This window comes from Balaenoptera physalus (genome assembly GCF_965194825.1).
Source record: "Balaenoptera physalus genome assembly, chromosome: 6".
NCBI classification, from domain to species: Eukaryota; Metazoa; Chordata; class Mammalia; order Artiodactyla; family Balaenopteridae; genus Balaenoptera; species Balaenoptera physalus.
Genome location: NC_138885.1, coordinates 68988370 through 69008957, shown reverse-complemented (window position 1 = coordinate 69008957; position 20588 = coordinate 68988370). Strand labels below are relative to the sequence as shown.

Genomic DNA, 20588 nt, shown 5'->3' with positions numbered 1-20588 from the left:
CTATGCAATTTTGGCCTTTTGTTCTATATATAAAAAGAGAGAAAGAGATTGTAATTAATTTTGTAAACTAGGGTCTAAGATATCTGCTTTAAATATAATTTTAAAAATATTTTTCGACTCTTGGCATAGAGTGTGTGATTTATAGATAATTTGTATTCATTAAAACTGATATGATAAAACCATGAATTTGTTAAGACCTCCATGTCTATATGTGTGCGTATAGCACATAATTTCTTTGCAGAACTATTAATTAATTCTATTTAGCAAAATTCTGGCCTGTCCTATATAAGGAACAAAACTAGAACTTTTTACTAGTGTAGACTGACCTTTCCTCCAGATTTTTTGAATTAGTAACATTTGTAGTTTATTGCAAGGGATCTTTTGTGATGGTATGAAAATCGGCTTATTTGCTTAGCCGATGTAGTTTAACCATATTTCTCCTAACAATAATATTAGTTGCTGTTTATTACAAAAACAAAACAAAGAAACACCTCAAAGTTAGGTTTTTATCTTTGATTTGGAAATTGGGTGGCTCAAAGCTTTCTGCTCCTGTCATTCCCTTTCCTATCCCTTTCTATAAACTTTAAAGAATTAAAGTTGTTATTATTAAATTATTATTAAGAGATTTGAATTTAATGAAACTCAAAAGAGAGTTTGAAGGGAGTAAGTTTTCAGGTAGGAACCAAGACCCTTACTTGGCCTCCGCTATGGAGACAGGGGCAAAAGACCCTTCCCTTTCTCTCCCTAGCATTCAAGGTATGTAGCATATTCTGACCCAGAGGTTTAAATCCTGAGGACTTGTCTTGCAGAGGGATGAGGGAAGATTTGTCATGCCTTTGGAAAAGGTGGATGCAGACCTCCCCAGTCATGGACAATAGAGATGTAAATCAGTGTGGGAAATCACGCCACATACACACACACACAAAGGTACACATTTACACATTGGTCACAGCGTTGCTTGGACGCAAGGGAGACCAGTTCCTTCAGGAAACATAATCTGGGAGTTAATACATTTGCTATTTTTGCTGGGCTGTTGTCTTATAGCACATAATTCTGTTGGGACTTTGATATATTTGGACATTCAACTTTCATACCCATCTTGAAGTTCTTAAATATTATGAAAGTTCATATATTTCATGAACTATGGGTCTTTAGGTAAAAGTATGTTTGTGGGTTTGTTTCCCCCCAATTTGTTTTTTCCTTCATTCATACCAATTCATATATGGTATGCTGTAGGGAGTTAAGTACATATTTTTAAAGATTTTTTAGGTTAATGTTAGACCATTCTACTGTTTCTTAGTCCATGTTTGCATGTGCTTATCTTATTTAGTAGTTTTAACATTTGGGTATACCTAAAGTCTTGACTCTTTATCTTTTCAGAATCTTTAGAAGAACAAGATGTTCTAGATAACAGTACAGAGCAGACAGATGACAAAATACTGGATACAGAGCAGACAGACCCAGTGATTGAACAAGCATCTGGCACAGAGAAACCAGAGGAGAAGCAAGAAGAGACCGAGAATGAGGAAACCTCAATGAATAAAGCCAAATCAGCAGTTCCCAGAGCTGATGCTATTCCTAATCCTGAACTAAGTGGAGAATCTTCGACAATGTAGTAAATGCTTCCACGTGCCTTCAACTGGATATTTGTAGTCTTGTTGATGTCAGTTATTGCTTTCTTAGGTGGTGCTTTTTTTTCCCCCCTCTAAAGACATGCTTGATGTCATCTGAATTTCCGATTGCCTAGCTATTTCAATATGTCAAAGTTATGTCTACTGCTATTAAAATTAAAAGCAAGTGATATCAGTAAAGTAAAATCCTTTTTAATGTATAAAACCCACACTGTTTAGACAGCTTTTAGGTATTTTTTTCCATTCTAAATGTAAACAAATATAGCAGTTTTGTTTTTTATTTGTGACCTGTAAATACTATCCATTTTGACATAGGAAGAACTTTGGTTAGGAATAAGTTCTAATAGCGTTTGTTTTAAGGAATGAAACTCAATTAAGATTTTTAATACTACATCATTCAAATGGATAGAATTTTAACTCTTGAGATATTTTCCAAGGGGTAAAATGTCTATTTAGGCATTTATATTAAGAGGTATGAAAGTTACTACAGTAACAATATAGGCATTGGTATGAATTCTCAGTAAGAATGCAGTCGAACAGTCAAGTGCAGTGTTAATTTTGATGTCTCTTTTTTTGCACCTGGGCCAGAGGTACCTGATGTATATAATTAGCTTATGTTTACATATTAACATATAGGAACTATCTCTGCACTTGACTGTACTTGAATTTTGAGCATTATTTATATTTGTAAAATGATGATATTATAAGTGAATTTTGTGCTCTATTATGTATTTTGTTAAGGAAAATAAAGATGATCTGGCAGCAATTTCTTTCTGTTAAATACCTAGACTTTTTCAGACAGTATCTTGGTGGCTGACATGGCTACCTGAAAAGTCTTAGGAGGAAAAGCTCACAATTCAATAAATCAATAGATTTTGCTAAGAGCAAATTATGATCTTTTTATTCAGACTTGTTGCCTTTCAAATTCAGAGAAATAGTGACATTTAGAGGTTCTAATCAGAGGTTAGATTTTTCTGATTCATGAAATCCTTAGGCCATTTGTAGTTTTTAATTTTGAGAGACATAGTTTTGTGAGAATAGGCAGTTAATTACTAGTAGTTCATTGGATTTAATATGTGTATTAAGGATTAACTGGGAAATTTTTTTGACCCAGAATAGTAATTCTTGTACTTTAAGTACAGTGTTGTTATCTTTTCTCTCTTCCTTTTATCTCTCTTCTCTATTATTAAAAAAAAATTGAAATCAAGTTATGCCAAAGGGAGGAATATATAGGAATGGTGTATATGGCAAGTATTTCTAAGTTGTACACAGTTTATTAAAAATTTAATAAAATACCATTTGTTACCATTTAAAAATTCATCTTTATGATTTAATATCTTATATCTGATAGGTATTTTTAAGGAACCTAAATCTGTTGATAGTCTGAGGCATCATGGTATAGTGACCAGAGTTTTCAAGATTACAGGACTGGGCTTAAATTCCAGCTCTTCAGTCTTGGGCAAATCAGCTGATCTCTCTGAGACTGTTTTTTCATCTGTAAAATTGGAAGAATAATACCTACTTTTTCAGGTATGGGGACAATTAAAAATAATTTATGTAGTGTGCCTAGCTCACTGCCTGATAATTAATAGATATTAAGTAAATGGTAGCATTTTATACTATTGATATCCTTGTGAAATATGGAAGGGCTATAAATTCTTCCTCTTGCAGATAAGGAAATGAAAAAACAATATGCACATATAATTCAGCTGTTCAAAATCAAGCCAAAGTTTTCTGCATCAGCTTTTCTTTATCATATACATGTATATAAATGCATAGGTTAAGAAAATAGGAACCTGAAACTGTGGAATATAATACTACAGGATATAGACACTCTCTCTTTTTTTTTTTTTTTTTTTTGATGAAGCCCATCAGATTTTTTGTGTGTTATTGGCCCATAACACTTTAGTAACACCTTGCTGAGTCTTCTTGTTATAAAGCATTCAAATTCTGATGTACATTACTGGAAAATGAGGAGTACCTCAGAGAAATATAATTTAATGATAGAATTAAGCAGATATTATGAAAAGTATCTATGGAAGAAGGTTAAAAGGTTAAAAGGTAAATTAATGCAACGGGTAACATACTGTAATCATATAGTACCCTTTAAAATAGAAAAGTTTATTTTGACATTGTAATAAACAGCTAACGGTTGAAAGAGTGGTAAAATGTCCTATTTCTGATTATTAAGACTAGTATAAATGAGGAAAAGCAAACTAATAAGTGCTGTTAGTTAGAGTGATCTTAACTTCCCTACTTACTAATGCTCAACAGGTCATCACCTAAATTTTTCTCACTATACCCTCAGCGTAATCTACAGTCATGACCTGGCTTCTCTCTCCTTGGCTCTTCCACCATTATGCTGCAGTCTCAGGGCCTCTTTCAGTTCTCTGACCAAGCTAAACCCTTTCCCATCTTAGGTCTCAGCTTAAATGTTCTTTCTTCAGAGAAATGCCCTCCCAAGCTCCGCATCTAAAACTAGCCTCTGCCTTTTACTCTGTCATGTTACTTTATTATCATAATGTGTAAGTATTTTATCTGTTTACTAGTTTACTGTATCTCTTCAAGACTTAGAGTCTGTGTGTGCAAGACTCTTGTCTTATTTACCCCTGTTTCTCCAGGGCCTAGCACAATGTTTGACACATTTATTATGTGAATGAATAACTTTGTTGCTAAATCCAGTGAAGACTCTCAGTCCTTAACTTATTCCACTGCTTGGCAGTATTGACACTGTTGAGTACTTCCTTTAGTTTGAAACACTTTTTTTCTTTTGGCTTTTGACTTCTCACACTATTGTTCTTATTTCTCTGGCCCCTTTCTCTGTGTCCTTTGCAGGCTTCTCTTCCCCTGCCCATCCTTTAAATGTTGGTGTTTCATACTTTTTACCTTGTCAGCATTTCTTCACTCTATGTATTCTCTCTCTAGAGGTCCTGGTCAACCCCAATGGATTTAATTACCATCTGTCTCTCTCATTCTCAGATCTTCACCCTTGATCTGTTTCCTTCACTTTAGAGCGATATATTCACCTGCCTGTTGGAATGTCTTTCTCAATCAATTTATTAAAAAATGAACACTATTTTCTCCTTCAAACTTTGTGTTTCTCATCTCATCAAATAGTGCCACTATTTAAGCCAGAAACTAGAATCTGTTCACTCATTCCTTTACCCTTTTCCTGTACCTTAACTGTCAATTTCTGTATCCTAAACATCTTTCAGTTATATTCTCATTTCTCCATCCCATTAACATTACTTAATGATAGTAAACATTTGCATTCTAACTATGTGCCAGTCAACATGCCAACTGTTGTATGAGTATTATTTTATTTGTTCTTTGGCAAGAACCCTGTGAGGATTTTTTCCTCTGGATTATAGATGAGAAAAGAGGTGTAGGGAGTAAGCAACTTGGTAAGTGGAAAGTCTGGGGTTTGAATGCAGGCAAATGACTTCAGAAGTCTTACTTCTTATTACTGTTGTACTGCCTTCTAATTCAAGCCTCCTTCGTCTCAAAACTGTCTCTTAACTGGTTTTCTCGTCTCCCGTCTTGCCCACAGCTATCTATTCTGTGCACTGTAGCCTGAAAGAGTTTTCACAATTGGAAAACAAATCATGTCATACCATTGCTTAAACCCTTTAATTATTCCTCATTGTTCTTAGAATGGGGTCCAAACTTACCCATATGGCCCACAAAGCCTGTGTAATTTTGCTCCTAGTTAACTCTGGCATTTCTCACCACAGCTACTGCCACTGTTCCTCTCCCCTTGTTCCCCCATGTTTTTAATGTAGCTATACCGTTTTCTGTGGTTTGCATATGCAGTGTTTTTTTCTCTAATCCCCCAGTCTCCTGGTACTCTTTCTCTGCCTGGGGTATCTTCCCACTCACATAGATATGGGGACACTCAGTAAGTAGTTGTTGAATTCAATTGAAATAGTTCCAGTTAGAACCCAAGTTTAGAAATTTTGCTAATTATTGTTATTAAGCTTTGCCCTTTATTCTTGTAATTGGTCTTTCTCATTGTATGCATTAGACACACAATCACTATTGTTTGGTGAACATAATTGAATCAGGAGAGCTACCATTTCATGAGGTGGGGGGGAAAGATTCTAATTATATAATGATTTTTTTCATTAAATATTGTATGCTGAGTGTTGGAAATACTAAATGACTTATACAAAGTCATAGGGAGAGCTAGCTACCTGAGCCAAGTCAGAACTCAGATCTCAGCTCTTAATGTAGGATGCTTTATATTAAACCACCATTTTTATACATTTTACACACCATTTATATACAATCAGTATTGGTGTTAGAGATTAAGATTATTTAAAATATGTAACATGTTTACTTCTATTTCCAGCTGACAGTGACTACTTAACTATCTTAAAACTTTTTCCTTATTTTTTTCCTTATACCACTTTACAGTATTACTCTACAGTATTACCTGTTGGCTTGTGTGCAGATCAGTTAGCGGAAGGGTCGAAGAATGAGCATAATTTATGGAATTATGGTAGCTATTTTGAAGCAATTATGGAGAACAGCTGCTTTAGAAAATTGAAAGAAAAATAATGTGGTAAGTCATCTAGTATAACTTCAATTCATTGTAAAAATTATAGAAGGGATTTAGATATAGTTTGTGAACTCCCAAAGAGCTATTAAAAATAATAAAAGTACTTATGTAAAGATAGACCAAGATAGAGATAGTTGTGAATCAATGATCTGCTAAATCTTACAATTTGTAATTTGACTTTTTTCAAAGTTACTAAAGACCTAAATATATTAACTCTACCAAGTTAATAAGTAAAATGTGGACATAAAACAAACAGATTTTGTGTTGTTGCTGTTACTGCAAACAATTTTAATACAAGAAACTAGTGTCTTATTTTTAAACAGTCCAGTGGTAGAGCTTCAGTTTCTGTCTTGATTAAAACCAGTTGAGATAATCACACAACAACATGGTCAGAGCTGAAGAGGAACAGCTACTAAAAAACAGGAGCCCCAGTCAGTCTCTGTTCATGGTCACTTGGTCAGTTGACTTTATTATGCATAAAAAAAGATGGAAGCCAATGAGACTGGTTAACAAGTTTGCTGGTGACCTCCTTTAAAGTGTTTGATTAATGTCCACAGATTCAGGCTCTGAGTTTGGAAAGATAAACATATAAATATAGAAAAGTACATTTATGAGAATATAATCATAAGAATAAAAATTAAAATGAGTACAGAATTAAACCTTATTAAATTGTATCAATCCATAAACTATTTATTTGTCAAATTTCTTTCCTCCTCAGAAACTAATCTACATTTTCTACTTTAATACTATTTAAAAATTCCTTTTAAAAAATTGTTGCATTTATTGGATAGTAGATATCCCTCCAGTTACCTTTATCAGTTTGCCTTTGTATGAAACTTAGATTCCATTTAATTTCCCATTCTTTCTCCTTCAAAGGTCCTGTTATATGTAGTTTAATTTATACTACTCATGTAGTTTTAGGAGAAGAAAATACTATCCACTTATGTAGTTCTGTATTATTTGATGTTTTTTAAAACCTAGAGTTTCTGCTTTAGGCATTTTTCTCTCTTTAAAAAGATATTTATGCCTTCCTTTTTTCTTTGGCAGCACAACTGATAGAATCTGGAAGCACTCTGAGAAGATTAAAAAGAGTTCTCAAAAATCTCCCTCATAAATTAGTTTTTTAAGTTCTTATTCCAGGATTATATGAGAATAGGCCAAATCTTCAACTGCCAAAGACTTTTACCAGATCCCTGGCACTTGATTTAGGAAAACTGGGAAAAATCATTTATTTTTGTGGAAATAAATATTTCTATCTTAGTCTGATTTTGAAGGATAAAGAAAGTGGGGAATTAAATGAACATTTTTTTGAATACCTATTCTTGGTCAGGCACTGTGCTCTGGGTACTTTCATATACATTCCCTTACAGTCTGTGTGAGACTATGAGCTATGTGAGAGGATGGAATCCTGTCAAGCAGGGATTAAATTAATTTCCCAAGATCACTTAGTTTATGGATATTTTAAATGGAACTGGAACCTAGGATCTTTAAGTCCTGTCCTTTTCGCTACTACCTACGAGTTCTCTACTTCTTTTTCTTTGGTAGCTGAAAGAAATAGACCCAGGCTCCTGGGTTTCTCATTTTTGTGATAACTCAGTTGTTACTTCTTCAGGGCAATCTTCTCTTAGCCTAACACTTGTCAGACTTTCCACTCACACATACCCTCCCCTTGAAATGCTTTCATAATATTATCTTTTGCACCAGACTATGAACTCCTTGAAGGCAAGGACATGTCTGGTTTTGCTAATTATATTCCTAGTGCCTGGCATATAGAAGAGATAATAAATTATCTGTTGAGTGGTAGTATGTGTGCATGAACACACACGCACAATGGGAAATACCACTGCAGTCTTAATGCAGATTTTATAGTGTGAAGAATTTTGCAAATCTCAAATTATTTGAATTATTGAGAAGGGAAAGGGCCAGAAAGCTTGTTTCTCACAATTTAGGAAAATTCCAATGGACACTTTTGTCTTTTTTTTTTTTTTAATACATTGTCCACATTGCTGTTGGAGTTTTCTAAAACATAAACTTTAAAAATTATTGTAAGGCTCCTTTGTGTATGGCCAACTCCTTAGGTGGCTTGTAAGCATGCCCTCAGAATCTAAATCACTTTTCTGGCCTCGTCTCCCACTATTCTCCCTCGCGCTCTGACCACAGGTGAGTCTTTCATACTTCTGAGAGATGCCCTGCGCTGATCTTGCATGACGCTACTCTTGTCAACTCTCATTTCTTTAAGGACTAACTCTGTCTGTAATCTGAGTGATTTCCTCAGCCTTCCTAAGCAGTCACTTGCCTTTTGTTCCCAGTGTACTTTATATACCAGGTGTAACTTGTAGTCTCCTGATGTTTGCCTCCCTCATTTGATTGTAAACACTGAAGAAAGGCCATGTTTCTCAGTTTTTATTTTCTCACTTTTTTTCTCTTCAAACAAAACAGCACAAATTAAAACAAAACTAAAACCTGGCATGGTCTCTGCTACATGTACGTTTAGAGAGTGGATTCCTATAAGTGATAGACCTGAGTTGATCAGCACTAGTGGTTGGTGTGCTACTTCCATCTGAAACTCCTACAAATATAGTAATTGGGGCTAGAAAGTGAGAAGGACTGGCTCAAGATATAAGAAAATGGAAACTGTGAGCACACTGAGGGTGGGGAGGATTCATTTGTTTTGAATTCTTAATGCCTGATATAGATGCTCAATAACTGTGAATGAACAGACCTGGAGAAGGCCTAAGAACTGGTGTGCTGGGGGGGACCACAGTGTCAGAGCTCTTCCTTGACTCATGTGAGTCCATTGTTTGGGTATGATTTCTAAATTGTATGTATAATTTGTGTTCTTTAGCAAACTCCCATTCTTGAAGATCCCTATACTCCCCCCACCCCCGATCCCATATTTTACTTACCTGTGGAATGAGGTTTTTAAAAATACCTTGTTTTATGTTTATTTTTATTCATTATCTCATTTCTGACCATTTAATGTTGCAACTGACATTAAGTTAGGAATTTTATGGATTAAGTTGCTGCTTTTTGGACATTGGTGGAGCCTGGACACACACACACACACGCACTCACACACACACACACACACGCACTATATATATACATATATATATATAATTTAAGAATATTTCCTCTTTCAGTATATAAGCTATAGGAATTCAGACCTTAAAATTGAGTACTTTCCTCAAAAAATCATTAAAGGCAAAGTTTACAGTACATGGCAAGTATAATTAAAACTTGCATTAGTGTGGTATATTTTATGAATTGTAGTCAGCTATGTTATTTTTTTCTGAAAATGAGAAAGGCTACTTGTGCCTTATTGTCTATAGCAAGAATTCTAAAGGCTTGGCCTACCTGCCAAGAGTTGACATATTTTATTAAATTACAGTGGTATGCTTAAAAAAAACCCTTTTCCTAGGAACAAGAAGGAATCAAATTTTGGAGTGAATTTGTATTCTCAATTATGAGTGTTCATACAGCCAAAGAATAAATGAGTTTTCAGTATAGGATGTTATGAATTTTATAAAATAATCTAACCTGAGAATTGGCTGAAATAAAATTGATATGCTTGAAACATGTTTTGGGTGGACGTTGTGGATTCTTTTCAGAATGATTTTTTTTTTTTCTTTTGGTTTTTGAAGATCTGGATTCTTTTTGTATGTTTGTATGATCTTTCTTCTCTTCAATAAGGCAGTCTCCTGTAGTTGGGCTTGATGGAATTAAATGGCGTTTTATTTATTTAAAGACAGCCACAATCCTTACTGAAGAGTGGGGATTCTTCCTTCCCTGCTGCCTGACGCCCCACCCTGCCACACCTCCTCCCCTCCCCCAACCAGCAAAGGCAAGAGCAGCAGCTGTTCAGGTTTTAGGAGATTCTGATAAGACCAATTTCTCCTCCCAGCAAACAATTGTAAGCAATAGTTTGAAGCAAGCATGAATGTTCAGCACTCCTTTTAGGTCAGGATGGCACAGGACTACTAAATTGGACAGTAGTGTTGTATGTTTGGAGCAGGAAGAGGGGAAGGGGAGCAGATGACTTGCCTTCTAATGAAGAAGTGGAATTCAGGGCTACTGTGTTGCAGATGAGTAACAAGAGGTATGGCGGCCAACACTTCTGTTTTTAACAGTGTCTCCAATAGACATGTAAACAATTCAATTTGTGCATTATAGGTTTTATTGTCTCTAAAGGGTGATTTATGTCCTTATCTCTGCATGATTGTCCACAAGATACTGCCCTCTGTCAGAGGGCCTGTGCTATCTAAGTTTTTAGACCTTTGTCTTCATTAGTACAGCAATTTTAGCTTGTGATCATTGTACTAGACCTCACTGATAAGCTAAGACACTGCGAGGTTCATGGTGCTGATATCTAACCTCGCCACTGGCTTCTTGACCCTTCTGCTTCCGAAACATGGGTCATTTTTTTTTTTTTAAACCCAAGGTAGAACTCCATCTATTTTTCACACACATTGTGGGCAGTTTAAAGGTTGGTCAGAATCAAATATTGTGCTTTCAAATTTGATAATGTATGAGTACAGAAGGATGACCTTTGATACATGGTCATACATCAACATGACATGAGCAGTAAATGTAGCAATTACCTTTACTACATTGAAATGGTGCTTTAGTTTTCATCTTCAGAGCAATTATCGCAAAAACAACAAAAATACATTTAAGTTCTTATAACATTTGTAAAGTTAAGTATCTTTTGAAAACAGTCCTAATTTATGCACTTATTTTCAACATGAGTTTGGTTTTCATAAGATGCAATAGTTCACTATCAAAAGATGTTGACATGATAGCATTAGGCAGGTTTGTTGTAAAGCTACTTTGTGTTTTATAAATAGGTTATTTTTCAAAAGGATTAAATGCTGGTTCTGTACAAGAGTTTTACCATTTGTAGTTTAAAATGTATTGAAGTCTGTGCCCAGTGGTCATCTAAAGGAATATTTAGTGATGATAAGGATCTTTGTGATCACACACAGCTGCATGTAGCTTCTCCCACTGTCTAAGGGATTGTTGCCCCAGGGTGTTAATTTATATATTCATTTCTCCTTTGATGAGTGCCTTCTGTGTGTCAGGCACTGGAAATATAAAATGAGTGAGACATGGACCCTACTCTCAGGGAGTTCATAGTCTACTAGGTGGTTATTCTAATAGGTCAGTTCTATCTTAGGAAGTCCAAGATGAAAAAGCAGTAGGTTGACTTAGTAAGTCCTAAGTGAAATGTACATGGGACTTAAAAAGTCAAGAGACCAGGCTTGCATTTTGACTCTGCCACTTTCCAGCAGTATGACCTTGTGGGAAAGTTAGGTAACCTCTCTGAACCTTGGTTTCCTTGGCCAAAGAAAATGATATGTAGTACACAGAGCTGCTGTGAAAAGTAAATAGGGAAAGTCTAGGCTAAGTCTGGACTAGAATGGGAAACTTCCTTGTCTACTTCCCATCCTTCCTTTATCTCCCTTTACACCTCTCAGCCTGTTTACTATTTCTCTATAAATTCTTCTCTTTCTGGCATAGAGGTTAACAGGGATTCAGGGAGTCCAAGGACCTCTGGAAATTTTCTGCAGAATTTTATATGTGTGCATGCACATTTTTCTATGAAGAGAATACATAGCTCTCATCTAATTTTCAAAGGGGACCATGAGTCAGTAGAGCAGGAACTCTGTAGCTCTCTTCTAGGAGAATAGCTAACTATCAAAGATACCAGTTAACATTACTGCAATATTTAAATTAATGATGTTAAAAAAAAACCACAATTGAATCTCAAGTACCTTTTCTTTGGGCATTAAAGAACCCATCAAATTATCCCCATGGCCAGAAGCTATATGCCAGGTACAAAGCAGCAATGGCCACAGCAGTGGCAAAATTAGTATAAAAAAGGAACTATAGTTTAGTGTGTGGGTCTTGAGTGTTTTTAGATTGCTGATAGCTTTATCAGTGATCATTTTTAGACAGGAGAATTACTTAAAACTCGACAGTGTTAGTGAGATTAGTGAGATTGCATTTTGAAAATAAGGTAGGGGTATTGTAAGGAATCCCAAAGTATCTTACTGGATTTTGATGTTATAAATGTTAAAGTCTCACCACCCTCCCCCCAACCCCCTACTTGTTCCCTCCCCACAACCCAGGAGCTTCCTGCTCATGCAATGATGTCATAAAATTAGTTTTTTTCACCAATACTTGTCTATTTCTCTCTTGGTTTTTAATATAAGAAATCTAAAGCACAATGATAAAAATTTTAGAAGCTATTTCACTGCATTCTATCATTGTAATGCATTAACTGCTTTCTCTTCCTTAGGTTCCCTTTTAGTCTTTAGTCCTTTTAGCTTACATGCTTTATAAATTGATAGGTACACAGTTGTATTCTTAAACCAAACTGTGTCTGAGCAAGGTGCTCTGTGTGGGGCCCCACTTGCCTCCTGTAGCTTCTCTCACATGAACTGTCATCAAAATCGTGAGTCAGTTACTGACCGGTCCGTAGCACCTGAAGCCATGGGCATCTGGTCACTGGGAAGAGGTTTGAACCCTTAACTTTTTATAAACCACGAAGCAGCTGTCAAGTGGTAATGAGTTTTTTTCCCTTACACTCAGGCAAACGCAGGCTGAACGCTTGAATGCCTGGTCTCCCTCCTTCCCCTAGTATCTCCTCTTCCATTTCTCCTTCAGAATATACCTTAAGTTTGAGTTTGTACATTTGCCTCGTAGGTCTAAACCTGTTGCATTGTAAAATGAAGTTCATCACAGAATTATTTATGATAGTGAGAAAAATAGATGATCAAAATGCTCAGAAGTGAGCGAGTATTTAAATAATGCATTTAAATATTTTTGAAGTATTTTTAATAATGTGAGAAAATGCTGAAGATTTAATATTAACAGAAAAGTGGATATGAGGTTACATGGTATATTTAGTCTGGTCTCATATACAAGGTTGTGGAGATAAATCTATATCTATATAAATACATAAATATAGATCTATCTACAAATATATAGATATATGAGAAAGAAGGGTTTATAAAAATATTATAACAAATGTTATAAAAATATAAGAAATTTTAACTAATTATAGTTGGGTTGTAGTATACGTGTTACTTTGTTTTTTCACCTTTTCCCCCTGTACTTTGAATATCAAGAATGTGCATTACTTTTTAGCAAGTCTAATTTTTAAAGTAAAAAATTAAAAATCTAGAATAATGAGCTACAACAAATCACTGTGTTACAGAAAGATTTCTAAATTCAAATTAATAGTTCAATTATTTCCAAATTCAGAACATTTTCATATATGCAAAGTCTTGAAAAAGAGTTCAACTTCAAAAGGCAGAGAAAAAAATGAGTTTATCTGGGCAGTAAAAATATAGAAGGACTCCCCTGGTGGTGCAGTGGTTAAGAATCTGCCTGCCAACTCAGGGGACACAGGTTCAAGCCCTGGTCCAGGAAGATCCCACATGCCGCCGAACAACTAAGCCCATGCGCCACAACTACTGAGCCTACGCTTGAGAGCCTGCGAGCCACAACTACTGAAGCTCGTGCACCTAGAGCCTGTACTCCGCAGCAAGAGAAGCCACTGCAATGAGAAGCCCGCGCACCACAGCGAAGAGTAGCCCCTGCTCGCCACAACTAGAAAAAGCCTGTGCGCAGCAACGAAGACCCAGTGCAGCCATAAATGAATGAATGAATGAATGAATAAATGAAAAAAAATAGAGACCTCTGTTACTTTGGAATAAAGAATAGAAATGAATGCTTTATGAAAAACATGGACTTAAAAATTAGGAAGGAATCTGAGAAACTCAGATAATTTTTTTCTTCCAGCAGCTTAAATAAAGTACTCTCAGCCTGTAGATTTTTATGAAAGCCCCTGTGCATTTACATACTTTCTCCACCTTCCTTTCTTTGCACATAGGCATACATAGCTCATTAATTCCTTTGATTAAGAGGAATGAATCAAAGGTTTTTGTCTTCTAATAAGCAGTTGCTTCGTTTTATGCAATATGGCACCATAATCTTTGATCTTCCCTTAATATATTTCTTTGGAAATCTCACAAGTTGTCGAGACTGCTTCCTATGGATGGTTAAATAATTTCCTAAATCTGCGTTCTGATAAACATTTAGAAATAATCACAGTACAGTATGCAGTAATGTAGCTTAGTGCAGATTGCTCTGGAATTATCATATGATAGCAATCATAGCAAAATCTGACTCAAGCTTCCCAAATTGAGAATTTGTGGCAATTTGTGATAGAGATGAGAATGAATTTCATGATTTACAAAATTAGGTAAATTTAGAATACATTTAAGATTTTGTAGAAATACTTACTTTATGGTAGTTATTTTAAGTGTCTATTTATGTAGGCTAGTGTACCTGGAGGCCCCCCTGATGTGCTGGTTTCCTACTGGGGAAACCATAGTTGACTAAATACTTAATATATACCCAACCTGCTGTAAGACATATACACAGTGTCATTTGATCCTTGGAAGAATTCTTTGAAATAGAAAATTATTTATCTCCGTTCTTTAGATAAGGAAACTGAAGTTCCAGGAAATTCAGTCACGCATGTAAGGTCACACAGCTGGTAAGTGGGAAAGGCAGTATTTGAACCTAGGTTGATCCATAAATGTTTCACTGTATCACACCACCTCCAGTCTTATCCATTTGTTCAAGCTGACTTTTTACCAGCAATACTGTCTTGTCTTTATATACTTTTAAGTGATTAAAATATCCTGTAAAAATGTTCCATAGTAATATTCTGAAGGAAATCTTGAAGAGTCCCTTTGGTGAGACACTCACTCCTTGGGTTGCCCAGATTTTGTGAAACTGTATCGGAGATGTTACTATTATTTTAGAAGCTAAAAAAGAATATGGTACTGCTTGCTGGCTCCTCCTCCACTTAGTAAGGAGCAGTGCGCATTCTTTCCGCTTTCAGTGTTAGCTGTGTCTCTTCTGTGCTACCATACAGAGTTGACTTGATTTGTGACAACAGCAGAAAAGGTGATTATAAGTTGCTCAGTACATAAATTACCTTTCTATTCTTGGTACTAAGTGAATTTCTAAAACCAACATCTAAATTCTTTGATTCTGTGCCATTAAAAAATTTGTCTTTCCAATGAGATTTTTACTGAAAGTACTGAAAAATATCTAATATTTCTTGTGTATCGAAATGTTTTTCTGAGTACATGTCAAATGCCGGTTTGATTTATACAAAGGATGCAGATTTCTTCCTGGATTGCACTTTCACTGAGGGACTAATTGTCTCTTAGGTACCTTCAACTCTCCACTTAGAACAGTTCTTGGCAAACAGTACGTTCTCCATGTATGTTTGTTGAATTGGAATTGTTTCTAGCAGGACACTGTGCCCCTGATATAGATGCTTATCTTCTCCGAAATTTAAGATTTTTGAATGAAATGAAGAAACCTTGATTTTGGATTTCCTTGTGCATCTAGGTCTTCATCTGAAGCCAGGGAGGGAAGGCAATGGACTGCTGCTGTCCACAGCTCCCATGCCCTTGGGCTTTACCTGGAGGTCTAGGCATTGATGACCAGCTGCCTTTCTCCACTTAACCTTTGGTTACAGGCACTGGCCCCACAAAGGTCCTCACACTAGTCAGCTGCCTTGTCTGGCCCCTCTCCCCTTCCTTCCTCTCCTATCCTTCCTCTGCAATCATCCTGTGCTCACCCAGCACCTGCATCCCCAGTACTTTGCATGTCCTTCTATTGAATTTGGGGTTGGTATCAACCTTTCTCCTAGTCCTTTATGGCTTTTGCATGTAGTTTTCAGGACTCCTGATTCTTATGTGTAATTGATGCACTGTGATGGTTCTATTCACAAAGAACATGCGTTCTACACAAACTTCTAACACATGTTGCTGTCAAACATTATCGCCAGATGTTTGGGAAGGCAAGTAAGGAAGTAGTTCAGGGCTGTGAGACTAGGCCCTCCCAGAAAAGTGATGAGGAAGTGGGATGTCCTATTGCTTCCAGTCACTTCAACAGCCCCCGCCTCTCCTGATGCCTCCCAAGAGTGTTCTGAGGCCACCTCCGTCAGTTTTCACGGGATATGGCATCTTTCCTAGCAGCCTAGGGAGTTCTAGTTTTCATGCTGTGCTCCACAGATCCCCTAGACTCCACAGGTCCCTCTGTCATTCCTCAAACATTTGACTCAACTTCTAATGCAGATGTGTAGTGACTTTAAAGAATGTACACACAATGTATTTTATTACAAATTTTAACACTGGAGGCCACTAAGTTGTGTTCTCACTGATGGATTGATTTCACAGTACATAAATTTTATGAATTAGAATTTATAAAATAAATTCATTTGTAACCTAGATGTTGGCTGTCTCTGTGAGCAGTCTCTAATCTCACTCCATGCTGTTCAGACCTGAGCTCTGTGTCTGTTCTTCTTTCAGACCCCAGCCCCTCTCATCTCTCCTCTGGGTTATTGTAACAGGCACTCATCCACTTGCTTCACAATCCATTCCCAGCAGCAGCCAAAGTAAGCCTGTTCATAGGGTCTGATGACTCCTCTACTCAAAAACCTTCCCATGGTTTCTCATCTTTTTTTGTTCTCCTTGTTGTTGTTGGGGTTTTTTCCAGGTTAATTGAGATATAATTGACACATAACATTGTGTAAGTTTAAGATGTACAACGTGTTGATTATATATAATTATAAATTGTAAAATGGTTACCACCACAGTATTGGCCACCCCTCCATCCTATCACATGGTTACAATTTCTCTTTGTGGTGAGAAGGTTAAGATCTACTCTCTTAGCAGTGTTCTAGTGTATGGTACAGGATTATTAGCTACAACCACCATGCTGTGTATTAGATCCCCCAAATTGTTAATCTCATAACTGGAAGTTTGTAACCTTTGACCAGTATCTCCCCATTTCTCCCACCACCCCCCAATCCCTGGTAACAACCACTCTACTCTCTATTCCTCTGAGTTCGTCTTTTTAAGACTCCACATACAAGTGATATCATACAGTATTTGTCTTTCTCTGGCTTATTTCACTTAGCGCAATGCCCTCAGAGTCCATTCATGTTGTTGTAAAGGGCAGGATTTCTTCCTTTTTATGCTTGGATAATATTCCACTGTGTATATATCACATCTTCTTTATCCATTCATCTGTTGACAGACATTTAAGTCCATAGTTTAGTTTCACAGTTCTCCATATTATTTAGAGTAAAAGCCCAAGACATTGCAATGGCTTATAAAGTCCTACACTATCCACCCTCACCCCCTGCTTGATGTTCCTGTTCTTATTATCCCATCTCTCTTTGCCCTCACTGGCCTCCTTGGCCTTCCTCTAACATGCCAGCCGTACTCCTGCCTCAGAGCCTTTTCTCTTAATTGTCCCTCTGCTTTAAACATTTTTGCTTAGCTGGATCCCCCATCCCCAGGTCTTTACTCAAATATCAACTTGCCTTACCTAACCTGACAACACCTTCCTTATAATATCCCTCCATTCCCTTTCCTGCTTTTTCCTCTGTTAAAATTGTCTAAAACTTCTCTATTATCACTAATATTCAATAGCAATATTATCACCAGCTAATGTGTGTATATTTTGCATCTTTGTTTATTGCACCCTTTCCCCCTGTAGAAAGTGATCCATGTTGCCAGAAATTTCTGAAAGTTTTATTCCCTGCTGTACTCCCAGTACACAGCAGTTGGTAGGTTATCAATAAATATTTGAGTTCTCCAGAAATAATCCATGAGCCCCAGAACGTTAGTAAATAGACTAGATTTTTCTGGGACTTTTGCGGGGGAGATGGACAAGGTAGTTTATGTCCAAGGGGAGGTTCTCCTTTCAATGATTCCTTTCCTAAGAATAGAGACCAAATTGTTTTGACTTAAGAGAGCTGCTCTCCCAGTGCCTTGGACATTACTATAAACAGTTCCTTTTTAGGTCAGTACAACATTTAATCAAGCAGATTAAGTTATAATGTTTATGAGGATCTGAGAGTGAGATGTGCCATAATGCAAAAGTCAACTGGATTTTGGAGGAAAATAGATTTGTGAAAATTCTTTTTACCATTACCTGAATGCAATGATCTAGATAAGCTAAATAAGTAACTCTTTTTTTTTCCTATTTTTCCTAACCCCCAACCACCAACTGCCTCCCCCCTCATCTCCATCCCCATCCCCAATCGATGAAGTAAAGCCAAACTTATTGTTCAAATGGTGGATTACCCAAGCCATTTGCTTTTCCTCATGCCCTTTCTGTTTATAGACTTCTGGCCAATTCTATTGTTCCCTACCTGGAATGACAATATGAAAAGAATTAAGGCAATTAATGTTATCACTTATGGTTAAAAGTTGGGTGAGGAAGAAAGAAAAGAACAATTATTGGCTAAAAGGAAATTTGAAGGGTCCATATGGATTGTCCCTCCATGTATTTTGTTAGCATATAAAATTGATAGCAATACTAATGCATTAAAAATGATATTCTTTACTTCCCAGTTTGCATTTTTAGCTCAGATGTATTTCATTAACACACATGAGCAAGAGCAATACACACGTAGCAACAAATGAGCTTTCTTTACCAGCCATTGTGCAAAGTTAACGAGTGGCTATTTTTTTTTTTAATATTTATTAATTTATTAATTTATTTTTTGGCTGTATTGGGTCTTCGTTTCTGTGCGAGGGCTTTCTCTAGTTGCGGCAAGCGGGGGCCACTCTTCATCACGGTGCGCGGGCCTCTCACTGTCACGGCCTTTCTTGTTGCGGAGCACAAGCTCCAGACACGCAGGCTCAGTAGTTGTGGCTCACGGCCTAGTTGCTCTGCGGCATGTGGGATCTTCCCAGACCAGGGCTCGAACCCATGTCTCCTGCATTGGCAGGCAGATTCTCAACCACTGCACCACCAGGGAAGCCCACGAGTGGCTATTTTTAAGGCTGATCTACTAGTATATGTAAATGTAAACACCTCTGTATGCAGTGGTGACATCTTTAAGTAATTGAAAGCTCAGCATGAAAATTGTGTCCAGCCTTAAGATCATTCTCAGTTAAAAGGTTAATCCTTTTAATAGTTAAATAGGCTGCCCTCTCAGATATATCTCAGAGAAGAGAATTTATTATATAAGGTATAATCTCATTGGGTATGCAAGGTAAATAACCTCATTAAGACTGGAATGTGAAGGAGATACACTACTATTCAAATAGGGCAAAAAGGGGCCAACAGGGTAAAACAAAAGGCAGTTATGGAAAGTCAACCACTGCTTTTATTTTGTGTTTCATATTTTGTGCTGAATAAGCAGATTAAAAGGGTGAGCTGCTTAGCTTCGAGAAGAGCCTAAAGAAAAGAGGCCTGGATAAATCCTTTTGGTGAAAAGCAACAGATTAGAGTATAGCCTGTTGGTCATGCATCAGTTGAATAATCTCAAAGAGTGGAAATTTTGATTTCCATGAGTGTGTCTTCAAAGGGCTATAAACAAAGTGGTCCTTCCTGGATCTAAAACCCTGATAGACCTTGGACACTTGTTTCCCCAAAGCATGCGTACCGCTGATGGCTGACTTGATTAACTATCCTCTCGTTTGACTAAGTTCCCTTGTTATGTTGGAATTTCAAAATCATTATGCTATGAAAAATTCCTCTTCCACGTAGGGTATTGGGCAATGGTCTCCTACCAATTAGTATCTACATTTATTGTCATCTACATCTATTTCATCTACTGTTATTGTCATTTATATATCATTAAAAAAATTAAATTGCTCTTGAGCCTCCAAAATTGAATATTCCTAAAATGGAAGAGCTAGATGGGGCTTGGAGGTTATTTGGTTCAGGCTTCTGCCTTTAGATGGTTAAAGAAGTAATGCATAGGATTCTCAGACGTCTTCTATGTTCTCAGAAAATACCATGTCAACACTTGGATGACAACTTTTCCAGGGGAGTCTGTAGTATGTTTCTGTAACAGGAATTAGCTCTTATGCAACTGGTAATTAGAAGAATGAGGCCAGTATAACTCAGAAGTCATGTTGGTCATACATGATTTTCCTCAGATCATTAATGTTTTGCATCAGCAAACAACAGCAGCTGAATGCAGCAAGCTAGAAGAACACAGAATATAGAACCTACAGCCGAACTAAGTTAAAGAGAAGACCAACCTGTGAACAGTGTGGCCATGTGCTTTGTCTTAGAAGGGCTGAGTGTGTGGTTCTCTCTGATCTTTGGGTATTTGGCTCTTGTCTTCTCAAATCAGTAGCCTCTATCTTTCATTTCATCCCTTCCATCAAGCTGTCTTCTCTCCCTCTCTCTCTCTCTCTTTTTATTGTGGTGAAATATACATCTTTTTTTTAAAAAAGTTAAAAATTCCTGTATTTGCAGTAGTTTTTTTTTTTTCTTTTGCCATGAAGTTTATTTCTATTGATCAATGGTGAGGGCAGGGGCCCCTGTGGTCA

The 20588-nt window shown here is 36.7% G+C and overlaps 1 protein-coding gene and 1 long non-coding RNA gene across 5 annotated transcripts in view; both read left to right on the top strand.

Annotated features, from left to right (window-relative positions):
- Positions 1-18770, top strand: part of LNPK (lunapark, ER junction formation factor) — a 99336-nt gene extending 80566 nt beyond the window's left edge. Inside the window, exons 13-14 of one of the 4 annotated variants that reach the window (XR_014264762.1) lie at positions 1381-3161; positions 6048-18770. Coding sequence is in view for 1 of the 4 variants with exons in the window: in XM_082465471.1 (XP_082321597.1) it covers positions 1381-1616 (236 nt within the window). In the remaining 3 variants the exon portion in view is untranslated. Of the gene's footprint in view, positions 1-1380 lie in introns of all 4 variants that reach the window. The other 3 variants (XR_014264763.1, XM_082465471.1, XM_082465472.1) reach the window with 3 other exon arrangements.
- The window catches only part of LOC309662610, a 592813-nt gene that overhangs the window by 273170 nt on the left and 299055 nt on the right, over positions 1-20588 (top strand). The window lies entirely within an intron of this gene.